General features: G+C 40.4%; 1 protein-coding gene and 1 long non-coding RNA gene across 2 annotated transcripts; both read left to right on the top strand.

Moving 5' to 3' along the window:
- Positions 1–460: 460 nt before the first annotated feature.
- LOC145422852 (protein NLRC3-like) lies at positions 461–12273 on the top strand. The gene is made up of 4 exons (XM_080294716.1): positions 461–482; positions 1389–3189; positions 5754–5927; positions 11968–12273. Exons 1-4 carry the CDS (start codon positions 461–463, stop codon positions 12188–12190), a joined length of 2220 nt encoding a protein of 739 aa, XP_080150842.1. The 3' UTR covers positions 12191–12273.
- Positions 12274–14831: 2558 nt separating this feature from the next.
- Positions 14832–20880, top strand: LOC145425127 (uncharacterized). The gene is made up of 2 exons (XR_013905794.1): positions 14832–15199; positions 16187–20880. It is a non-coding gene; the product is annotated as an uncharacterized LOC145425127 (long non-coding RNA).

Consider the following 20880-nt stretch of genomic DNA (forward strand, 5'->3'; position numbering starts at 1 on the left):
GCTCATATCTGTGGGGAAAGTGTGACCTGAGTGGGTTCATGTTTGTCTTTAAAGAACAGAGCTGCTCTGATTCTCTTTGTGTCTGATCTGTTAAACAGTCTGAGAGGTCACACAGAGACCCAGCAGCTAAAGCCTGGATCATACTGGCTGCTGTTACTCCATCAGGACAACACTGAACCACAGTGGTGTGGATGTAGTGGATAAATCCCACCATACTGATGCTCAGAGTTAACCACAGGGAACAAAACCAGATGTTACCTTCAGATTGTGACCTTTGGAGTGGACGATGCAGATTTCAATAGAGAATAAATGTTGTTGTTTTTCAGCTGTGAAGAAAGAATCTAATTTTCTGAACTTAAGAATTTATGATGCTGGAAACAACATGGAGACTATAACACAACATTTCCACTGTGTTCATAGAATGAATGTAAAACTGTCAGACATTCATTAAATATGCAAAATGTCTACAGAAGCATCAGAGGGTCAGACGTGAAGCACTCAGTGATTTTGATCAAATGACTCATCAGTTATTGATCTGTACTACACTGATCTACCACGTTAGTAAAGCTGGTGTTCTGGTGGTGGAGGGAGACTCGGATCATGTTCTGGTTTTGGAGCAGTGATCTGCTGATGGTTCAGTTTGATGAGCTTCTTCAACATCATCCCTGACATCACCACTGAAAGGACGTCCATGAAAACAGACTGAAAATTACTGATATGTTCACAGTCTGAGAGTTTAAAACTTGACAGACTTGATTCAGATGAAGTTATTTGAGCAGAAACTCCTGGATCTTTATCCTGTGTTGATCTAATCCTTCATGGTTCCTCCACAGAGTGGAGCAGCAGAGCTCAGAGGTTCCCAGTGGTCAGTCTGCCCAGCAGCATCAAACACAGCTGGACTCCATATTTATGGTCTGTACATGTACAACAACTACTGTTACATCTGTTCTGTTCACAGTCATCTCCATGCTGCTCTTTGTAGACCAGTGGATCGTCAGTGTGTCCAACATGGATCTGATGTTTGGCTCCATGATTTCAGTCTGATTGGCTCATTCATAAATATTCTGTTCCAGCTGCTGGAGGACAACATCATCACTTTTGTGAAGAACGAGCTGAAGAAGATCCAGAAGGTTCTGAGTCCAGATTACCCAGAATGCTTAGAGAGCCAGAGGAGCAGCAGCAGAGAGGCATTTGTGAAGATCACAGTGGACTTCCTGAGGAGAATGAAGCAGGAGGAGCTGGCTGACCGTCTGCAGAGCAGTAAGAGGATTTATCTAAAGATTTAAGCTGCTGGATAAATGAACATTTTCCAGAGATGGAAGATGGAGCAACGTGTTTTAAAGATTAGTTCTTTTTGGAATTGAGTGTTTATTTTTCTTCTCATTCAGAACTTCCAGCTGCTGTTTGTCACTGTAACCTTAAATCCACCCTGAAGAAGAAGTTCCAGTGTGTGTTTGAGGGCATCGCTAAAGCAGGAAGCCCAACCCTCCTGAATCAGATCTACACAGAGCTCTACATCACAGAGGGAGGGACTGCAGAGGTCAATGATGAACATGAGGTCAGACAGATTGAAACAGCATCCAGGAAACCAGACAGACCAGAAACAACCATCAGACAAGAAGACATCTTTAAAGCCTCACCTGGAAGAGATGAACCAATCAGAACAGTGCTGACAAAGGGAGTGGCTGGCATTGGGAAAACAGTCTTAACACAGAAATACAGCCTGGACTGGGCTGAAGACAAAGCCAACCAGGACATCCAGTTCATATTTCCATTCACTTTCAGAGAGCTGAATGTGCTGAAAGAGGAAAAGTTCAGCTTGGTGGGACTTGTTCATCACTTCTTTACTGAAACCAAAGAAGCAGGAATCTGCAGCTTTGAAGACTTCCAGGTTGTGTTCATCTTTGATGGTCTGGATGAGTGTCGACTTCCTCTGGACTTCCACAAAACTACAATCCTAACTGACCCTAGAAAGTCCACCTCAGTGGATGTGCTGCTGATAAACCTCATCAGGGGGAAACTGCTTCCCTCTGCTCGCCTCTGGATAACCACACGACCTGCAGCAGCCAATCAGATCCCTCCCGACTGTGTTGGCATGGTGACAGAGGTCAGAGGGTTCACTGACCCACAGAAGGAGGAGTACTTCAGGAAGAGATTCAGAGATGAGGAGCAGGCCAGCAGGATCATCTCCCACATCAAGACATCACGAAGCCTCCACATCATGTGTCACATCCCAGTCTTCTGCTGGATCACTGCTACAGTTCTGGAGGATGTGCTGGAAACCAGAGAGGGAGGACAGCTGCCCAACACCCTGACTGAGATGTACATCCACTTCCTGGTGGTTCAGGCCAAAGTGAAGAAGGTCAAGTATGATGGAGGAGCTGAGACAGATCCACACTGGAGTCCTGAGAGCAGGAAGATGATGGAGTCTCTGGGAAAACTGGCTTTTGATCAGCTGCAGAAAGGAAACCTGATCTTCTATGAATCAGACCTGACAGAGTGTGGCATCGATATCAGAGCAGCCTCAGTGTACTCAGGAGTGTTCACACAGATCTTTAAAGAGGAGAGAGGACTGTACCAGGACAAGGTGTTCTGCTTCATCCATCTGAGTGTTCAGGAGTTTCTGGCTGCTCTTCATGTCCATCTGACCTTCATCAACTCTGGACTCAATCTGCTGGAAGAACAACAAACAACCTCTACATGGTCTAAACTATTTAACAAACCAAACCTACAATCTCTCCACCAGAGTGCTGTGAACAAGGCCCTACAGAGTCCAAATGGACACCTGGACCTGTTCCTCCGCTTCCTCCTGGGTCTTTCACTGCAGACCAATCAGACTCTCCTACGAGGTCTGCTGACACAGACAGGAAGCAGCTCACTGACCAATCAGGAAACAGTCCAGTACATCAAGAAGAAGCTCAGTGAGGATCTGTCTGCAGAGAAAATCATCAATCTGTTCCACTGTCTGAATGAACTGAATGATCGTTCTCTAGTGGAGGAGATCCAACAGTCCCTGAGATCAGGACGTCTCTCCACAGATGAACTGTCTCCTGCTCAGTGGTCAGCTCTGGTCTTCATCTTACTGTCATCAGAAGAAGATCTGGATGTGTTTGACCTGCAGAAATACTCTGCTTCAGAGGAGGCTCTTCTGAGGCTGCTGCCAGTGGTCAAAGCCTCCAACAAAGCTCTGTGAGTACATTTGTACTCATGTCTTTACTTTTAACATCCAACTGTGTCAGTAATTTATTGCATGGTGGGTCCTGCATTAAAGAAAGCATTTGAATTACTCAGTGAATCCTGGCAGCCAGAGAAACATCCTTAGTTCCACTTTAAACTAAACTCTGCTTCGGTCTTCCACAGTGTGTTTGTTGTTTCTTTGTTGTTGTTGGCCTGCTCTCTCCTCTCACTCCAATCTGGTTGCAGCAGATGTTTGTCCCTCCCTGAACCTGCAGACTTGGGTGCAGCACCTCAGTTCATCTTCAGTCTGAAACCAGCTGTTTTAGCTATATCCCCTCAAGCACACCTTCCCTGGTCATCTCTGCTGTGGTTGCTATAAAATTTAATCTTGATTTAAAAAAAGAACAAAAAACCTCAAGTCAGACTTGATGCCATTTGTTGGCAGCATGGTGCCTGTTTGTCTTTGATGATAAACTGCAGCACAGTCTAAAGCAAACCTTCTGACTTTATTGACTTTATGCATGTATATATTCTTCCTGTTCACCTTGGACACACAACAGCTCTCTGTTTGTTGTGATTGGATCTAGAACAGCCAACATATCCTAATCTAGATGATTTCTAAGGTGGTATCTGGGAGGAAAAGTTAAAATCAGCTTGGATGGCCTGTACTGTATGATGGCCTTGTTTGCACCACATTGATAGCCATGCAGGGTGGTTCACTCCTTGGGCAAGAAGACCGAGGAGTGAGCCACCCTTGGTCAAAGCTTGGTCATTCAGCTCACTGTTTTCCCCTTGTTGGTTGATGATAGTATTTTTTTTACCTGACTTATAGTCATCATTGTCTTCAAATTAACTCACACACTGCTGACTGCTGTAGCTTACCTGGCTGAGCAGGTGACCCATGCACTGAAGGTTAGAGTCGTGACTCCAGGGCCTGGTTTGAGTCTGCCCATGACCATTTCCTGTGTGTTATTCTCCTCACTGCTCCCTCCCTTCCTGTCTTCTTTGTCCTGTACAGTGAAGACAAAAGGCCTCAAGTTGTGAAAACTCTTCCCCTTCATCATCTTCCATCTCTCTCATCTAAAATCTCCAGTATTCTCTGAGTAGAGAATCTTTTCACAATCTTGAATGATAAGGATCCAAGTGGGTAAAGTTATTTATTTGTTGTGTTCCTATTTGCAGCTGGGATAGATTAAGAAAAACTCTCGGCTGCCCAAATTACATCCAGTTTAGAAGACAAACATTGAGTGAAGTGTTTGTTTCATCATCCTTCACAACTCATCAACCAGGTGTCACAAACTGCAGCAGAACAGTACAAAGCATGTCATACTGGATGGCTGCAACAACCAGAGTTTTACCTACCTTTGGTATTTCGTGACAGCATGAGCGTAATATTTACTGAACAGAGTCGTCTTCTGTAATCTTTTCAGATTCAGATTCAGAACACTGTATTTATTTTCAAGGGGCAATTAGGATACTGAGCTTTCCAACCGTACATACAATACACAAACATCACATTGGGGAGACGGGTCAGGCTAGGTAGCTGGCCGGTCAGCCGCTAGAGCAGCGACCCGGAACCGAACAGCAGAAAATGCACAACATCAGGAAAGATGAGGAGAAAAAAGAACTCCCCCCAGACTGAGCTCCAACAGGGAGATCAGTTTGAGAACAGACAAAAAAAATGACCTTAGCGCAGAGCACATGAAAACTCTTAATGCGCCATAGAAACACATGACAAGCAACAGGGATGGGTAAAAGGTGAGAGACAGCCGGTGTAGACAGCGCATCCGGGCCTGCAGCATTAGCGCTGGTCCCCTCGACCCACCGTCTGCACCGGGAGGGGATAAGCATGCTTAGGATGGGAAGGAAAGTCTAAACACCGTCTGTTATCAGGGTGAGATTTGTTCAGCTCCAGCCTTGAGACCACAGCTGGCGCTGGTATGTTAGCCGCATGAGATGATGGTGGCTTTCTTTGGTGCGAACAACTGCATGTCAATTTCACAGCTGATCTAACAGTCCGTCACTCGTCTCTCAATCTCCCGTTGGAGAGCCACGAGCTTCTCCCAGAGGTTATCGGTTTTGTGCTCAAAGAGCAAAGTCTGAAAACTCACGACCGCCATGAGCTTCTTCAAGATCTTATCCGTGCTGCGTTCAATGAGCCCATTTTGAGAAGTCACGACCCGTCCCATTGTTTCAGTCACAGCGGGCAGCCTTGTGGGGGTTTGAACAGCTGATTCCGCTTTCTTTAATCTTCAATAAGCCAGGGCCAAGCCAGCTCAGATCAGCAAGAACCCTTTGCTGCTGTGAATGTCCGTGCTGCTATATTTCAGGATCAGGCTCTAAATGTACAAATGGATCTGAGAAGATTTCCAATCATGTTTCTACTAGATTTACAGTTTGTTTTCATGTCTTCTGACTCAGATGGTGGAGCAGGTGGCGCTTACAAGGAGTAAGTGCTGCTATAGAAGAAGAGTTGTGTTTTAATGAAGCTATTTAGTTAACCAATAATTGTATTGCATGCTGGAATTACAAATGTTTCATTTTACTGATTTAATTGTTTGTTTGTTTTCTTCCAGACTGAGTGGCTGTAACCTCTCAGAGAGAAGCTGTGATGCTCTGTCCTCAGTTCTCAACTCCCAGTCCTCTAGTCTGAAAGAGCTGGACCTGAGTAACAATGACCTGCGGGATTCAGGAGTGAAGCTTCTGTCTGCTGCACTGCAGAGTCCACATTGTACACTGGAAACTCTCAGGTCAGGATCCAAACATATCATTAAAGGATATTATTGTATAAACAACCAAGCTGTATAGAATTGGCAGGTGAACTTTTCTTTATCTTTGGATTGCTTAGGAGATTCTTAATTACTGTCTGAACATTTTTTACAGTCACATATTTTGTTTTAATGGTAAAACAGAATTATAGTTCAGTTCAATGAGCAGGTAGCTGTGAGATTCATAATAATGAGGTATATTTGTATTAAAGATGACTAAACTTGAACAGTAGCTGTGAGTTACTTTGTTTACTCATGTGTGCTGATGTTGTGAGTAATTTAAAGCTGAAGTAAACTTGTAATGAGTTTGATAGAGTTTCTGAAGTAAGTGTACTTGGAGACATTTATGTGTTTTCTAAAGTCCAGGAGCAGGAGGCTGTGTGTAGCATAGAGGAACCCAGACCTCAGCTTTGTCTCCTGGTTTCTGTTGCTGCTGTTACAGTTTCCCCTCATCATTCCTTCAACAGTCTCCTCACTGTAACAAATCAAAGTGTTACTGTATAGAGTCACGTCTGAATGTTGCCATGTGCTATTAACACTGAAAGCGATGTTTCATACACCCACGTGGTTCAGTCACACAGTAACTGATGGTAAATAATGTTTGTGTTGAGCACATCGTACAGGTCAGCTGCTCCACACAGATCTCAGGTTTACATGCTGGAACAGTTTGTGATCATGAAGGATAAACCTCACTTCCTCTTTGTTTCATACAGATGTGACATGAACAATAACACATTCATGAAATTCTTTTAGGAACACAAACACTATTGTAGCTGGAGAATATATTTGAATGTAGGATAATGTAGGGGATCATAAACGACAGTAATAACTAACCACCACCTCACCATTTGGGTTGGTAGCTGCATGTTGACGGACAAAGTGTGGACTTTATACAAGTTTTTAAATTGTGTTGATCGGCCGCGTAAAACCAGAGTTATGATAAAATATCTGCAATGTTTGGTTTTCTTCCTGAATAGTATTGTTGTTTATAACAACGATAGTATTCAGTATTTATTGCAACAAACTTTGTTGTTTGCAAAACTCAGTAACTTTTTTGAAGAAGTAACTATATAATTAATTGCCCAACATTGGTCATTATATCCTGTATTTTGCAGACAGAGTTACAGACTCTCTCCCAGACCACAGACTCATAATACAAGTCAGAGCTTTATAAAAATAGAAAAAATAAAGTTGTGTTTTCAAAATTGGAGTTCAAGTTATTTTTACTTCCAATAGTGTTAACATGCTACAGGTCATGAACAAGGTTGTTTTTAATTTTCATTGTAAGTGGGCTAAAGAATCAGAATCAGAATCAGAAAGGGGTTTATTGCCAAATGTTGAGCAGGTTTACAACATTAGGAAATTGCTGCGGTGCTTCAGTGCAAACATAGTGTCATAAATTGCGCTTAAATAGACATGAAAAAATTAAAAGTAAGAATAAGAATTAAAAGTGCTACGTAGAAAGATATGTGCATGAGATATACATGAGAATAAGAATTAGTTAATTAAAAGTAGTCTAACATAAATGTAAATGCTGTAATTTGATTACTTTAATAAACCATGCAACTTGGATGGATAAGATGCTGGCGTGACCACAGTGCACACGTCTGCTGTTGCTCACAGTGGTCCAAGGGACGCTCAGGGAGTTTGTGTGTTCGCTCAGACACATGAAACATTAGAGGGAACATTGGCGGTGACTGGCAGGGAAAAGGGGAATGATAAGACTTACTGTAAATATAATTATGTATGTATTGAAAAAGGAACAACTAAAATGTTCCAGCTGAAAAATGAAATCAGTTTCAGTTTATGAGCTCTGTTTGTTTTCTTTACAATTCCAACCTTTTATTTTGAAATGAGCTGCTCATTCCTGTTTAGAGTTGATGAGCTGATGTGGGTGAGAGGACTCAGGCAGCCTGACAGAGTTGATGTCCTGGGGCCTGTGCTTCGTACCTCGCTAAGTAAGTTAGCTGGATTTGATTGTTGACAATTTCGCGTGATCTTGGATCGTTCGGTTCCCCGAAGCTCATCCGGGACTTGCTGTCATAGCAACAGAGCCGTAAGCGTAAACCTGCTCGGGAGCAGGTTTACTTTATGTAAACAGGATTAGATCGCGGCCACGCAGGTATGTCCACTTCATTTATACGAAAGCAACAGCGATATTCCACCACTGTTTCACCATAAATAAATAACATCAATGTAACCAAAGATAATGCAGCACTTGATCCTTTTATTGATGTCACACAGATACATACAGGGCATTCCCTAAAAAAGGGAAATGTACTATTAACATTCTATTACATGTATGTGATTATTGCAGATGTAATTCATATTTCAGAGTAGTAATTGTAAATTACTTCGTGTAATCAAGATGAGAGACCACGGCTATAAAAGCGAAGGTGGATTTGGGAAGTCTGTCGCAGCCATGTCCTGTCCGTTTACGCGAGCAGCCCATTGCGGGAGGTGCAAGATTGATAAGGAGAGTCCTCAGAATTCAGCGTATATTGCGGGATAGACAGGATCCTTTAGCTCAGCGCGACAGTGTGCTCATTGAGAGATATCGATATTCCCGTGAGGGTATTATTTACTTAACCAACTTGTTGACGAGGGGGTGCAGGACCACCACCTGTCTTTTTTGTGCTCTGCCCTTTTCTTGGTTGCTGTTATGAACAAACAAACAGATTATTTCAGGGTCTCTTTCCAAGAGACGAAAAGCAATATAAGTGATAAATATTACCATTCTGTAGAATATTCTTATATTTCACTTTTACTTGTTCCCATGTTCTAGTGGGTCCTGTTGTGGCTCTAATGTGAAAGGGGATATAATATAACATATTTTAATATAATATAATAAAATATTGGATAATATAGTGTAATATAATAAATCTATAAATAAATAATAAAGTGACTGAATAGTGGCATTGTAAAGCGCTTTGGGTGCCTTGGAAAGCGCTATATAAACCCAATCCATTATTATTGTTATTATTAAATTACGTACGAGTTTAATTTGTCAGCAACTTTCTGCCAGCCCTCTCTCCTTGCTTTTGCAGCCTTTGCAGTGTTCCCTTGCGTTTTAATTAAACTCTGAAACTCCTGAAATCCCTCACTCAAGAGTTCTTGCTCTGCTGCCGGAAAATACCGAGCGCGCCCCTTCGACATTTTCGCCGACCAATCAGCGGGTTGCCGATCAATGTTTCTACTATCGATGCGTAGCCCTTTTTACGACACCCAGTGATGTCACATTACTGCGTCCAGCTGTACTAATCGTCAACAACAGGTGTGTTCGGGGAACCGGATTAGCGAGCTCACGGTTAGCGCGATGGTTTGGTCTTGGATGTAGTAAGCGACGTACGAAGACCGGGCCCCTGGTCTTCCCTGCTTGTCCTGATACACATAAACATGAGTATCCTTGCAGGTCAGATCTCATCAGTCACACCTGTTAGTGCAGCTCTCCTCTAGATTGTAGTGCTTGTAAAACTAGGAAGATTTTAGGAGCCTGGACCGCAGATCTAAGGGAAGATATGACTTGGAAAGACTAAACCAACCTATTAGAGGTGTTCGCACTAACACAGATTAATACTCAGATTTACACCTTTAGTGTCTCACAAAGGGTTGAAAAGTGAATGTGCACAGAGAGGTTGGTGGTGAGACGGGCACTTCCAGCACTGTAGATGTGATCCAGCTCAGTGTTCATGGAAATAATCCGGAGAGCAGGATTCCTTGATGAATGTTACATCTTCTTAAAGTTATAATCCACAGGGAAAACTGTGAAACTGTCGATCTGATATCTACTCAACCAATCAGGTGTTTACATGCCCTTCACTGATCTCCAGCCCCACCTTATTATCAGTTTCTCTCTTTTACATCTGAATTATCTTCACTTCACATTTCAGTCAGTTCAGATTTCATTAGCACGTTCACTTTAGCATAATCCATTTTAATCCAAACACCTTTCTCTTTAAACTCTGTTTGTCAGTCACAGTATATCCAGTACAATCCTCTTTTTCACTGCGTCACACACATTCAGAGATCAGAGTGTCCTGTGTGTGCTCTCATTCACTCACACTCACTCTCATATGGCTGAAGTCTGTTTGTACACAGGCTGTCAGCTGGCCTGAGTTAGGCCTGTCTCTAAAATCATTATTTTATTACTTTTATTCTGATTCATCAAAGCCAAACTCAAACATCTTTATATTTACTGATTATGTTCTCATCAATAATTAACAGTCAGTACATTCAGATATGAATCATAATTCAGTGTTTAACATATTATCACAGATGGACTGCACAGGAGATCTCCTTTATGAAGAAACTGTGAAAGTTTGTCCAACAGTGGGAAACATTTCAGAGAACATCTCAGAGAATATCTGTGAAGCAGAAACTAAACATAATAATAGAAGAAAAGCCAAATAATGATCCAAATCCTGCTCTGAGACTATCAGACAGTAAAGCCTTCCAAAGACTGCTCACCTCTCAGACTTACTTAAAGATGCTGGTGCTGTCCACAGATCAGCTGACCTGCTGGGTCTCCATGATCAGCTTTGTTTCTTGGAGATAAAGGCTGAAGCCTTTAGAGCTTCAGTTCTCCAGAGCAGCAGGATGTCTGAGGTCCGCAGAAACACAAAAACACAGCAGCTAAAAATAGTTGTTCAAAGAAAACGAGGTGGGAGCTGCTGATTCCTGAGCTTTGATACTGGATTAGCTTCAGTAGTTATTCCAATCACTGCTGTAGGAGCTGCATTTAGTCACAGCTGACTGTCTTCTTTGAACAATCACAATGACTACTGTTCTAAAAAACAAGCACACAAAGAACCAATGAGAGTGTAGAACAGGATAAAGAGCTCCTGTGATGGTGGCAAAGAAATGAGCAGCAGACGGCCGTCTACATGTTGTAGTGGTTTACAGTCACCAGGGGGCGCCGTCACGGCCACGCAGTCAGTGGGCTGCTCTGCTTGTGCTGTTGTTGGTGAAGCTGAAGTGAAAGCGAATGTTAAAACAATGAAAAGTGTCCACTGCAGCCTCCATCTGAGCTTGTCATGTTCTTCTTCTTTGGTCCTTTGTGTTTGTGCTGAACGCTGCTGTCGCTCTCTTCCCTGTTCCCGCCCACTTTCTAACCAATCAGCATTGGAGCGTGCACAGCGTCGTCCACACTGAGCTTTGTTGTGAGCGCATGGACTCGTCTGCAGAACATTTGTATGGGCTCAAAATGTGGTCATAAAGATTTTGTACTTGTAAATCAGGATTTGTATGTGTAAAAAGAATTTGTGTGTGCGTGAAAAAAATTTGTATGTGTAAAAAAGATTTGTGTGTGTGTAAAAAAGATTTGTGTGTGGACTTAGCCCAAAAAAACCCCTGCAAGTTACAAGTACGAATTTTGACCCTATTTTTCTTCCTTTCATCTGATTGGTCAATGTCATGTCAATCACAAATGTAACTATCCAATCAGAGAACAGATGGGTTTGGCTGTCGGAGGGGCACTGTTTTTGACCTGACGTTCCCGTCACAAGTGTCTTCTAAGTGAAGCTACCAGGTTCAGGTCCAGCTCTGTTTATCTGGAGCTGCAGTAAATGATCCGTCCTCACAAAGCAACACAGACACCAGATATGCAAACACAGCATCATACAACACAACCAAGAGATCCAAAGAATTATCTCTGCATTTCTGTGGCTGATGCTGCTGGAACGAAGCTGTTTGAAACCTTGTTGTTCTGCACTTTGGGACCTGAAGAGGAACCTGAACCTCTGTGCAGAGGGTTCAACTCTGAGGATTCCTGTTCAGTTTTTTTTTATTTCACACGGCAAAACTTGACAACTTTATGATAAATGTACGACTTCAATGTGAAAAATTCATTTTTTTCTCTTGTTTGTTTGAAGCTGCTTCCTGTTGGCTTCAGCTGTTTGGAGTTTCCATTTTCTAAACTTCTACATTCTGAACCTTCTTCAGCTCTGAACAGATGATGAAACACTGAATGATTTCAAGCTCACACTTTGTCTAATAAACTTACATCTTTCATTTTTTTATTCAGATTGAAGGACTGTGATTTGTCAGAGATCAGCTGTGATTATCTGGCAGCAGCGCTGAAGTCCAACCCCTCGTATCCCAGAGTGCTGGACCTGAGTGGAACCTACAACAACCTGCAGGATTCAGGAGTGAAGCAGCTGTGTGTTCTTCTGGAGAATCCACGATGTCGATTTGAAACTCTGAGGTCAGTCACATGTTTTAGTTGTGCTGAGATGAATATGATGTGAAAGTTGTGCTGACACTGTGGATCAGTAGGCCCACACACCTCTATACAGGAAGTCTGGTTCTACTCTTTGTAGAACTTCTGATCCCTGATCCTCTGAGTCTGACTCAGTAGATAATGCAGAGTTCTGAGCTGATGTGGGTGAGAGGACTCAGGCAGCCTGACAGAGTTGATGTCCAGGTCTTCCCTGCTTGTCCTGATACACATAAACATGAGTATCCTTGCAGGTCAGATCTCATCAGTCACACCTGTTAGTGCAGCTCTCCTCTAGATTGTAGTGCTTGTAAAACTAGGAAGATTTTAGGAGCCTGGACCGCAGATCTAAGGGAAGATATGACTTGGAAAGACTAAACAAACCTATTAGAGGTGTTCGCACTAACATAGATAAATACTCAGATTTACACCTTTAGTGTCTCACAAAGGGTTGAAAAGTGAATGTGCACAGAGAGGTTGGTGGTGAGACGGGCACTTCCAGCACTGTAGATGTGATCCAGCTCAGTGTTCATGGAAATAATCCGGAGAGCAGGATTCCTTGATGAATGTCACATCTTCTTAAAGTTATAATCCACAGGGAAGACTGTGAAACTGTCGATCTGATATCTAGTCAACCAATCAGGTGTTTACATGCCCTTCACTGATCTCCAGCCCCACCTTATTATCAGTTTCTCTCTTTTACATCTGAATTATCTTCACTTCACATTTCAGTCAGTTCAGATTTCATTAGCACGTTCACTTTAGCATAATCCATTTTAATCCAAACACCTTTCTCTTTAAACTCTGTTTGTCAGTCACAGTATATCCAGTACAATCCTCTTTTTCACTGCGTCACACACATTCAGAGATCAGAGTGTCCTGTGTGTGCTCTCATTCACTCACACTCACTCTCATATGGCTGAAGTCTGTTTGTACACAGGCTGTCAGCTGGCCTGAGTTAAGCCTGTCTCTAAAATCATTATTTTATTACTTTTATTCTGATTCATCAAAGCCAAACTCAAACATCTTTATATTTACTGATTATGTTCTCATCAATAATTAACAGTCAGTACATTCAGATATGAATCATAATTCAGTGTTTAACATATTATCACAGATGGACTGCACAGGAGATCTCCTTTATGAAGAAACTGTGAAAGTTTGTCCAACAGTGGGAAACATTTCAGAGAACATCTCAGAGAATATCTGTGAAGCAGAAACTAAACATAATAATAGAAGAAAAGCCAAATAATGATCCAAATCCTGCTCTGAGACTATCAGACAGTAAAGCCTTCCAAAGACTGCTCACCTCTCAGACTTACTTAAAGATGCTGGTGCTGTCCACAGATCAGCTGACCTGCTGGGTCTCCATGATCAGCTTTGTTTCTTGGAGATAAAGGCTGAAGCCTTTAGAGCTTCAGTTCTCCAGAGCAGCAGGATGTCTGAGGTCCGCAGAAACACAAAAACACAGCAGCTAAAAATAATTGTTCAAAGAAAACGAGGTGGGAGCTGCTGATTCCTGAGCTTTGATACTGGATTAGCTTCAGTAGTTATTCCAATCACTGCTGTAGGAGCTGCATTTAGTCACAGCTGACTGTCTTCTTTGAACAATCACAATGACTACTGTTCTAAAAAAACAAGCACACAAAGAACCAATGAGAGTGTAGAACATGATAAAGAGCTCCTGTGATGGTGGCAAAGAAATGAGCAGCAGACGGCCGTCTACATGTTGTAGTGGTTTACAGTCACCAGGGGGCGCCGTCACGGCCACGCAGTCAGTGGGCTGCTCTGCTTGTGCTGTTGTTGGTGAAGCTGAAGTGAAAGCGAATGTTAAAACAATGAAAAGTGTCCACTGCAGCCTCCATCTGAGCTTGTCATGTTCTTCTTTGATCCTTCGTGTTTGTGCTGAACACTGCTGTCGCTCTCTTCCCTGTTCCCGCCCACTTTCTAACCAATCAGCATTGGAGCGTGCACAGCGTCGTCCACACTGAGCTTTGTTGTGAGCGCATGGACTCGTCTGCAGAACATTTGTATGGGCTCAAAATGTGGTCATAAAGATTTTGTACTTGTAAATCAGGATTTGTATGTGTAAAAAGAATTTGTGTGTGCGTGAAAAAAATTTGTATGTGTAAAAAAGATTTGTGTGTGTGTAAAAAAAGATTTGTGTGTGGACTTAGCCCAAAAAAACCCCTGCAAGTTACAAGTACGAATTTTGACCCTATTTTTCTTCCTTTCATCTGATTGGTCAATGTCATGTCAATCACAAATGTAACTATCCAATCAGAGAACAGATGGGTTTGGCTGTCGGAGGGGCACTTTTTTGACCTGACGTTCCCATCACAAGTGTCTTCTAAGTGAAGCTACCAGGTTCAGGTCCAGCTCTGTTTATCTGGAGCTGCAGTAAATGATCCGTCCTCACAAAGCAACACAGACACCAGATATGCAAACACAGCATCATACAACACAACCAAGAGATCCAAAGAATTATCTCTGCATTTCTGTGGCTGATGCTGCTGGAACGAAGCTGTTTGAAACCTTGTTGTTCTGCACTTTGGGACCTGAAGAGGAACCTGAACCTCTGTGCAGAGGGTTCAACTCTGAGGATTCCTGTTCAGTTTTTTTTATTTCACACGGCAAAACTTGACAACTTTATGATAAATGTACGGCTTCAATGTGAAAAATTCATTTTTTTCTCTTGTTTGTTTGAAGCTGCTTCCTGTTGGCTTCAGCTGTTTGGAGTTTCCATTTTCTAAACTTCTACATTCTGAACCTTCTTCAGCTCTGAACAGATGATGAAACACTGAATGATTTCAAGCTCACACTTTGTCTAATAAACTTACATCTTTCATTTTTTATTCAGATTGAAGGACTGTGATTTGTCAGAGATCAGCTGTGATTATCTGGCAGCAGCGCTGAAGTCCAACCCCTCGTATCCCAGAGTGCTGGACCTGAGTGGAACCTACAACAAGCTGCAGGATTCAGGAGTGAAGCAGCTGTGTGTTCTTCTGGAGAATCCACGATGTCGATTTGAAACTCTGAGGTCAGTCACATGTTTTAGTTGTGCTGAGATGAATATGATGTGAAAGTTGTGCTGACACTGTGGATCAGTAGGCCCACACACCTCTATACAGGAAGTCTGGTTCTACTCTTTGTAGAACTTCTGATCCCTGATCCTCTGAGTCTGACTCAGTAGATAATGCAGAGTTCTGAGCTGATGTGGGTGAGAGGACTCAGGCAGCCTGACAGAGTTGATGTCCAGGTCTTCCCTGCTTGTCCTGATATACATAAACATGAGTTTCCTTGCACGTCAGATCTCATCTGTCACACCTGTTAGTGCAGCTCTCCTCTAGATTGTAGTGCTTGTAAAACTAGGATGATTTTAGGAGCCTGGACCGCAGATCTAAGGGAAGATATGACTTGGAAAGACTAAACCAACCTATTAGAGGTGTTCGCACTAACATAGATAAATACTCAGATTTACACCTTTAGTGTCTCACAAAGGGTTGAAAAGTGAATGTGCACAGAGAGGTTGGTGGTGAGACGGGCACTTCCAGCACTGTAGATGTGTTCCAGCTCAGTGTTCATGGAAATAATCCGGAGAGCAGGATTCCTTGATGAATGTCACATCTTCTTAAAGTTATAATCCACAGGGAAAACTGTGAAACTGTCGATCTGATATCTACTCAACCAATCAGGTGTTTACATGCCCTTCACTGATCTTCAGCCCCACCTTATTATCAGTTTCTCTCTCTTTTACATCTGAATAATCTTCACTTCACATTTCAGTCAGTTCAGATTTCATTAGCACGTTCACTTTAGCATAATCCATTTTAATCCAAACACCTTTCTCTTTAAACTCTGTTTGTCAGTCACAGTATATCCAGTACAATCCTCTTTTTCACTGCGTCACACACATTCAGAGATCAGAGTGTCCTGTGTGTGCTCTCATTCACTCACACTCACTCTCATATGGCTGAAGTCTGTTTGTACACAGGCTAATCTGGGACTCTCCACCATTTGACCCTAGAAATAAAGAAGCTTCTTGGATGAGAGGTGAAAGGCGAAACGTCTTCAAAAAACTTAAAGAAGTCCAGATGCCTTTTTTTCTAAGCTCTTTAGATAACTGCGAACCTTCACAAACGCCTCATCAGTGGGACTCTCAGAGCTACCAGCCCTTTGCTACAATCACAAAGCTCTTCATTGAAATCAATGATATCAAAGCTGGAATCAAGCTATAGCCATATACACTGGTAAAGACTTCTTATCTCGAAATAATATACTGAAGTGGCAATGCAGAAATTGAAAATAGGCGGACGTGCTACCTATGCTATTAGTAGAATGGACATTGGCCTGCTGGCTAAGGAAGGCCCTGTCTCACATAGAGGTGAGAGAGGCCCCCCTCGAAGCCCCCTCTTTTATCGGGGCTTACTTAGGGTCATATCGGGGACCCCACAGTTGGAAGTCTTTTTTTTTTCTTTTATTTTTCTTTGACCAAATAAAGCTTATTTCTGTAGCTGTTGTTTTATACAGCTTTAATGTTAATATTAATGTTTGCTTATGTATGTTTAGGGAGTGGTCTGATGGTACATGTCGTTGTTACATTAATAATATTCAAATAGTAAGGGTATGCTTAAAGATAAGGTAAAAATCATATCATATAATGTAAATGGCCTGTCGAATCCAATTAAACGTAATAAAATTTTAACTAAAATGAAGAAAGAACAAGTACAAATAGTGTATCTACAGGAAACCCATCTAGACTGTAAGGAGCATGAAAAACTGAAAAGAATGGGTTATACAACAGTTTTCTCCTCTTCCTATAAAACTGGACGAAGGAGAGGAGTGGCTATCCTGTTATCAAGCAAATTACTCTTTGAAAGAATATCCGAGATAAGTGATAAAGAGGGACGTTATATTTTGGTAAGGGGAAACATTGAGGAGAACCCAGTCACGTTGTTAAATATATATGCACCCCCTGGAAGCGATATTTATTTCTTTAAGAAAATTATAGATGTGATGGTAACAGAGACAGTAGGTTTCCTAATTTGCGGAGGAGATTTAAATATACATCTACAACCAAAGCTAGATATTTCCAATAGAAAAGCACAGAATACTAAAACATTAATTAAGAATATAAATACATTGATGAAGGAGGTGGGACTAATTGATATATGGAGAGACTTGCATCCCTACCAAAGGGATTATACTTATTTTTCCTCACCGCACTCGTTATACACAAGAATAGATTATTTCATAACTTTTGGGAAAAATAAAGATAAAATAAACACTTGTGCAATTGGAGCAATAGAGTTAAGCGATCATGCACCAGTATACCTGTCTGTTGATTTGAACGTGCAACCAAAACTCAATAATTGGAAATTAAATTCAAGCTTACTGAATGATCCTCACTTTAAAGGACAAATTAAGAAAGAGATTCACTTCTATATGGAAACTAATGACAATGGTGAGGTGTCTCGTCCTATACTGTGGGATGCCTTAAAAGCTGTCCTGAGAGGGAAAATTATAGCAATATCCTCTTATAAGAAAAAGATGAGAAATAAGAAATTAGAAGAGCTATAAAATAAGAATTAGAGAAAAGGCATGAAAGAAAAACATCTCAGGATATATTGGAGGAAATTAGGAAAGCAAGAAATGAAATAAATGATTTGACCACATATGAAATTTAAAAAAAATTAATGTTTCTTAAACAAAGGTATTATGAGGGAGGATCAAAAGCAAAGAATGTATTAGCCTGGAAACTAAAAAAGAAAATAGCAGATAATACAGTTCACAAAATTAAACATCCAGTGACAAAACTAATAAAAAATAAACCAATAGAAGTTCAGAGTGCATTTGAAACATTTTATAAGACTCTGTATGCTAATAACACAGAGAGTAGTATAGTTGAAATTAACAGTTTTTTAGATTCTCTTGATTTACCAGTACTGAATGAAGAACAGAATAAAACTTTGATTGAAGATATAACAGAAAAAGAACTAAGAATAGCAATAAGTAAAGTTAAAATAAATAAATCTCCAGGATCAGATGGATATACGGCAGAATGGTACAAGGAGCTAAAAGAAGAATTAATACCAGTGATGCTTCTAACAATGAATTGGATCCTAAAGAAGGCTCAAGTACCTTCTAGCTGCAAAGAAGCAATTATCTCTGCCATCCCAAAAGAAAACAAGGATAAATTAGAATGTGCGTCATATAGACCAATATCTGTTCTTAATACAGATTACAAGCTGTTTACATCTATCATGGCTCGACGATTAGGAAAGTTCTTACCTAATCTAATTCATAATGATCAAACAGGTTTTATTCGAGAGCGCCAAATACAAGATAATGTACGACGGACATTACAAATTATTAATCATATTCAAAAGAATAAAATAGAAGCAATGGTAATCAGTATCGATGCAGAAAAATCATTCGATTCAGTTAATTGGAACTTTCTTTACCGAGTCTTGCATACATTTGGCTTTCACGAAAATATAATTAAGACAATACAGGCACTTTATGATAACCCTACGGCAAGGATTAAAATTAATGGCTACCTATCAAATAGTATTAAGCTGCAAAGAGGAACAAGGCAGGGCTGTGCGTGCTCACCATTATTATTTGCGTTATATCTGGAACCATTGGCTCAATATATAAGACAAAATAAAGAAGTAGAAGGTATTAATATCCAGCATAAATTAGCCTGCTATGCAGATGATATTTTAATATTTTTGGGTCAACCATCAAACTCTTTACCTAAATTAATGCAATCATTTGAATACTTTGGTCGACTATCTGGATATAGGGTTAATATGAGTGAAACACAATTGCTTAAGTACAACTATATTCCATCAGAAGAAATTAAAAATAAGTATCAATTAGCATGGCAAACAGAGTACTTTAAATATCTAGGAGTCATAATACCTAAGGATCTTACAGAACTATTAGAACGAAATTATTTACCAATACAGAAAAAAATTAAGGAACATATAGCGAGATGGAATCTAATTCCATATTTAAGTTTATATTCGAGAATAGACTCAATTAAAATTAATATTCTTCCTAAATTATTATATTTATTTCAAACATTACCAATAGAAATTAACCAGAAACAGTTTAATGAATGGGATAAAATTTTGCAAGGAAAAAGGCCCCGAATTAGATTTAAAACCCTACAACTTAACAAAGGAAAAGGGGGGTGGGGCTTACCTTCTCTTAGGGAATATTATTGGGCAGCACAATTAAGGCCTATGATATGCTGATGTAATCCTTCAAATGACGCTCAGTGGAAAGTTATTGAGGAGAGTCTGACCTCCATCCCCATATAAGCTATTATAGCAGACAGAAGCTTGCAAAATTCAATAAAAACTATTGAAAATCCATGGATCAAGTTGACTTTTAAAATTTGGGAAACAGTAATAAAAGAATATAAACTAGAAGAGGATATAGCAGTTCTTAAGTGGTGTGCATATGACACACATTTTGCTCCAAATAAATTGGACACCAGATTCAAAGATTGGACATATAAAGGATAAACAGCTTTATGTGTGGTAATGGAGGAAGGCAGACTAATTAGTTTTGATAAAATGAAAGATAAATATTCATTAGAAACACAGGATTTTTATAGATGTCTACAGATGAGGCATTTTGTCAATAAAACGATAAAAGCTAAGGCTGAATTGAGTAAACAGCTGCTAGACGTATTTAAAAGGGCAGTTCAAATAAAAATAGAGGTATTATAGGTGACCTCTATAAAGGATTAACAAATATGAAATTACACTCAACCTTGTATATCAAAACAAAATGGGAAATGGAGGGAGGAATAGAGATAAAGGAGGAAGAATGGACAACAATATGGGCATATCAATGGAAATGTAGCAGCTCACAGAGCTGGTGGGAATTTGGGTGGAAATGCCTGATAAGATATTTTATTACACCTCACCAAAAATCTCACTATGAAGGTAACCCTCCCGCTTGCTGGAGAAATTGTGGAAATACAAATGCAAATCACTATCATATTTTCTGGGACTGTCATGTTATTAAAACTTATTGGAAGGGAATACATGCAGCAATACAAGAGACATTTGGAAGATATTTACCTTTGGAAAGTAAAACTCTACGTTTTGGACTTATGCCAGAAGGATGGACAAAGAACGATAAATACTTGTTTAATATTTTACTGGCAGCAGGCAAAAAAGCCATCACAAAAAAATGGCTTTCTTCAGAGAGCCCAGCTATGAACACGTGGATGAACATCACACTGGACATTTACAGAATGGAGAAAATGACAGCAGATGTGAACTACAAGAGGGACCTGTTTGTATCACGATGGAAGAAATGGATGGACTACATTAGAAAACGCAGGCCAGTTTTTGCTTTTGCATTAGATTTTGACTTTGTTAACTACTAGAAGACTAGAGGAAAAATTAGTTACATTAATGGAAACAAAAACACACTCCCTATATTTATTTATTTATTTTTCTTTCCTTTTTCTTTTTCCTTATGTATTTTTTATTTATGTTGTTTGTTGTTTCCTGTTTTGCTTCTTTTTCTTTTCTTCTTCTTCTTTCATTCTTATTGTATGGGTATTTTAGTTGTTTAAATATAGAAAAAAAGAAAAAAATATATGTACTGAAAGATAGCTGAAGTTGATGGTATTGTATAGTGATTCTAAAATGTCAATAAAAAAAAAAATTAAAAAAAGCTGGAATCAAATGA

This window comes from Astatotilapia calliptera, chromosome 3, assembly GCF_964374335.1.
Source record: "Astatotilapia calliptera chromosome 3, fAstCal68.1, whole genome shotgun sequence".
Lineage (NCBI taxonomy): Eukaryota > Metazoa > Chordata > Actinopteri > Cichliformes > Cichlidae > Astatotilapia > Astatotilapia calliptera.

Coding starts and splice junctions, on each gene's coding strand:
- LOC145422852 (XM_080294716.1), top strand. CDS start 461: ATGTCTACAGAAGCATCAGAGG. Junction 483..1,388: donor GTCTACAGAAGCATCAGAGG/GTCAGACGTGAA, acceptor CTTCTCATTCAG/AACTTCCAGCTGCTGTTTGT. Junction 3,190..5,753: donor AAAGCCTCCAACAAAGCTCT/GTGAGTACATTT, acceptor GTTTTCTTCCAG/ACTGAGTGGCTGTAACCTCT.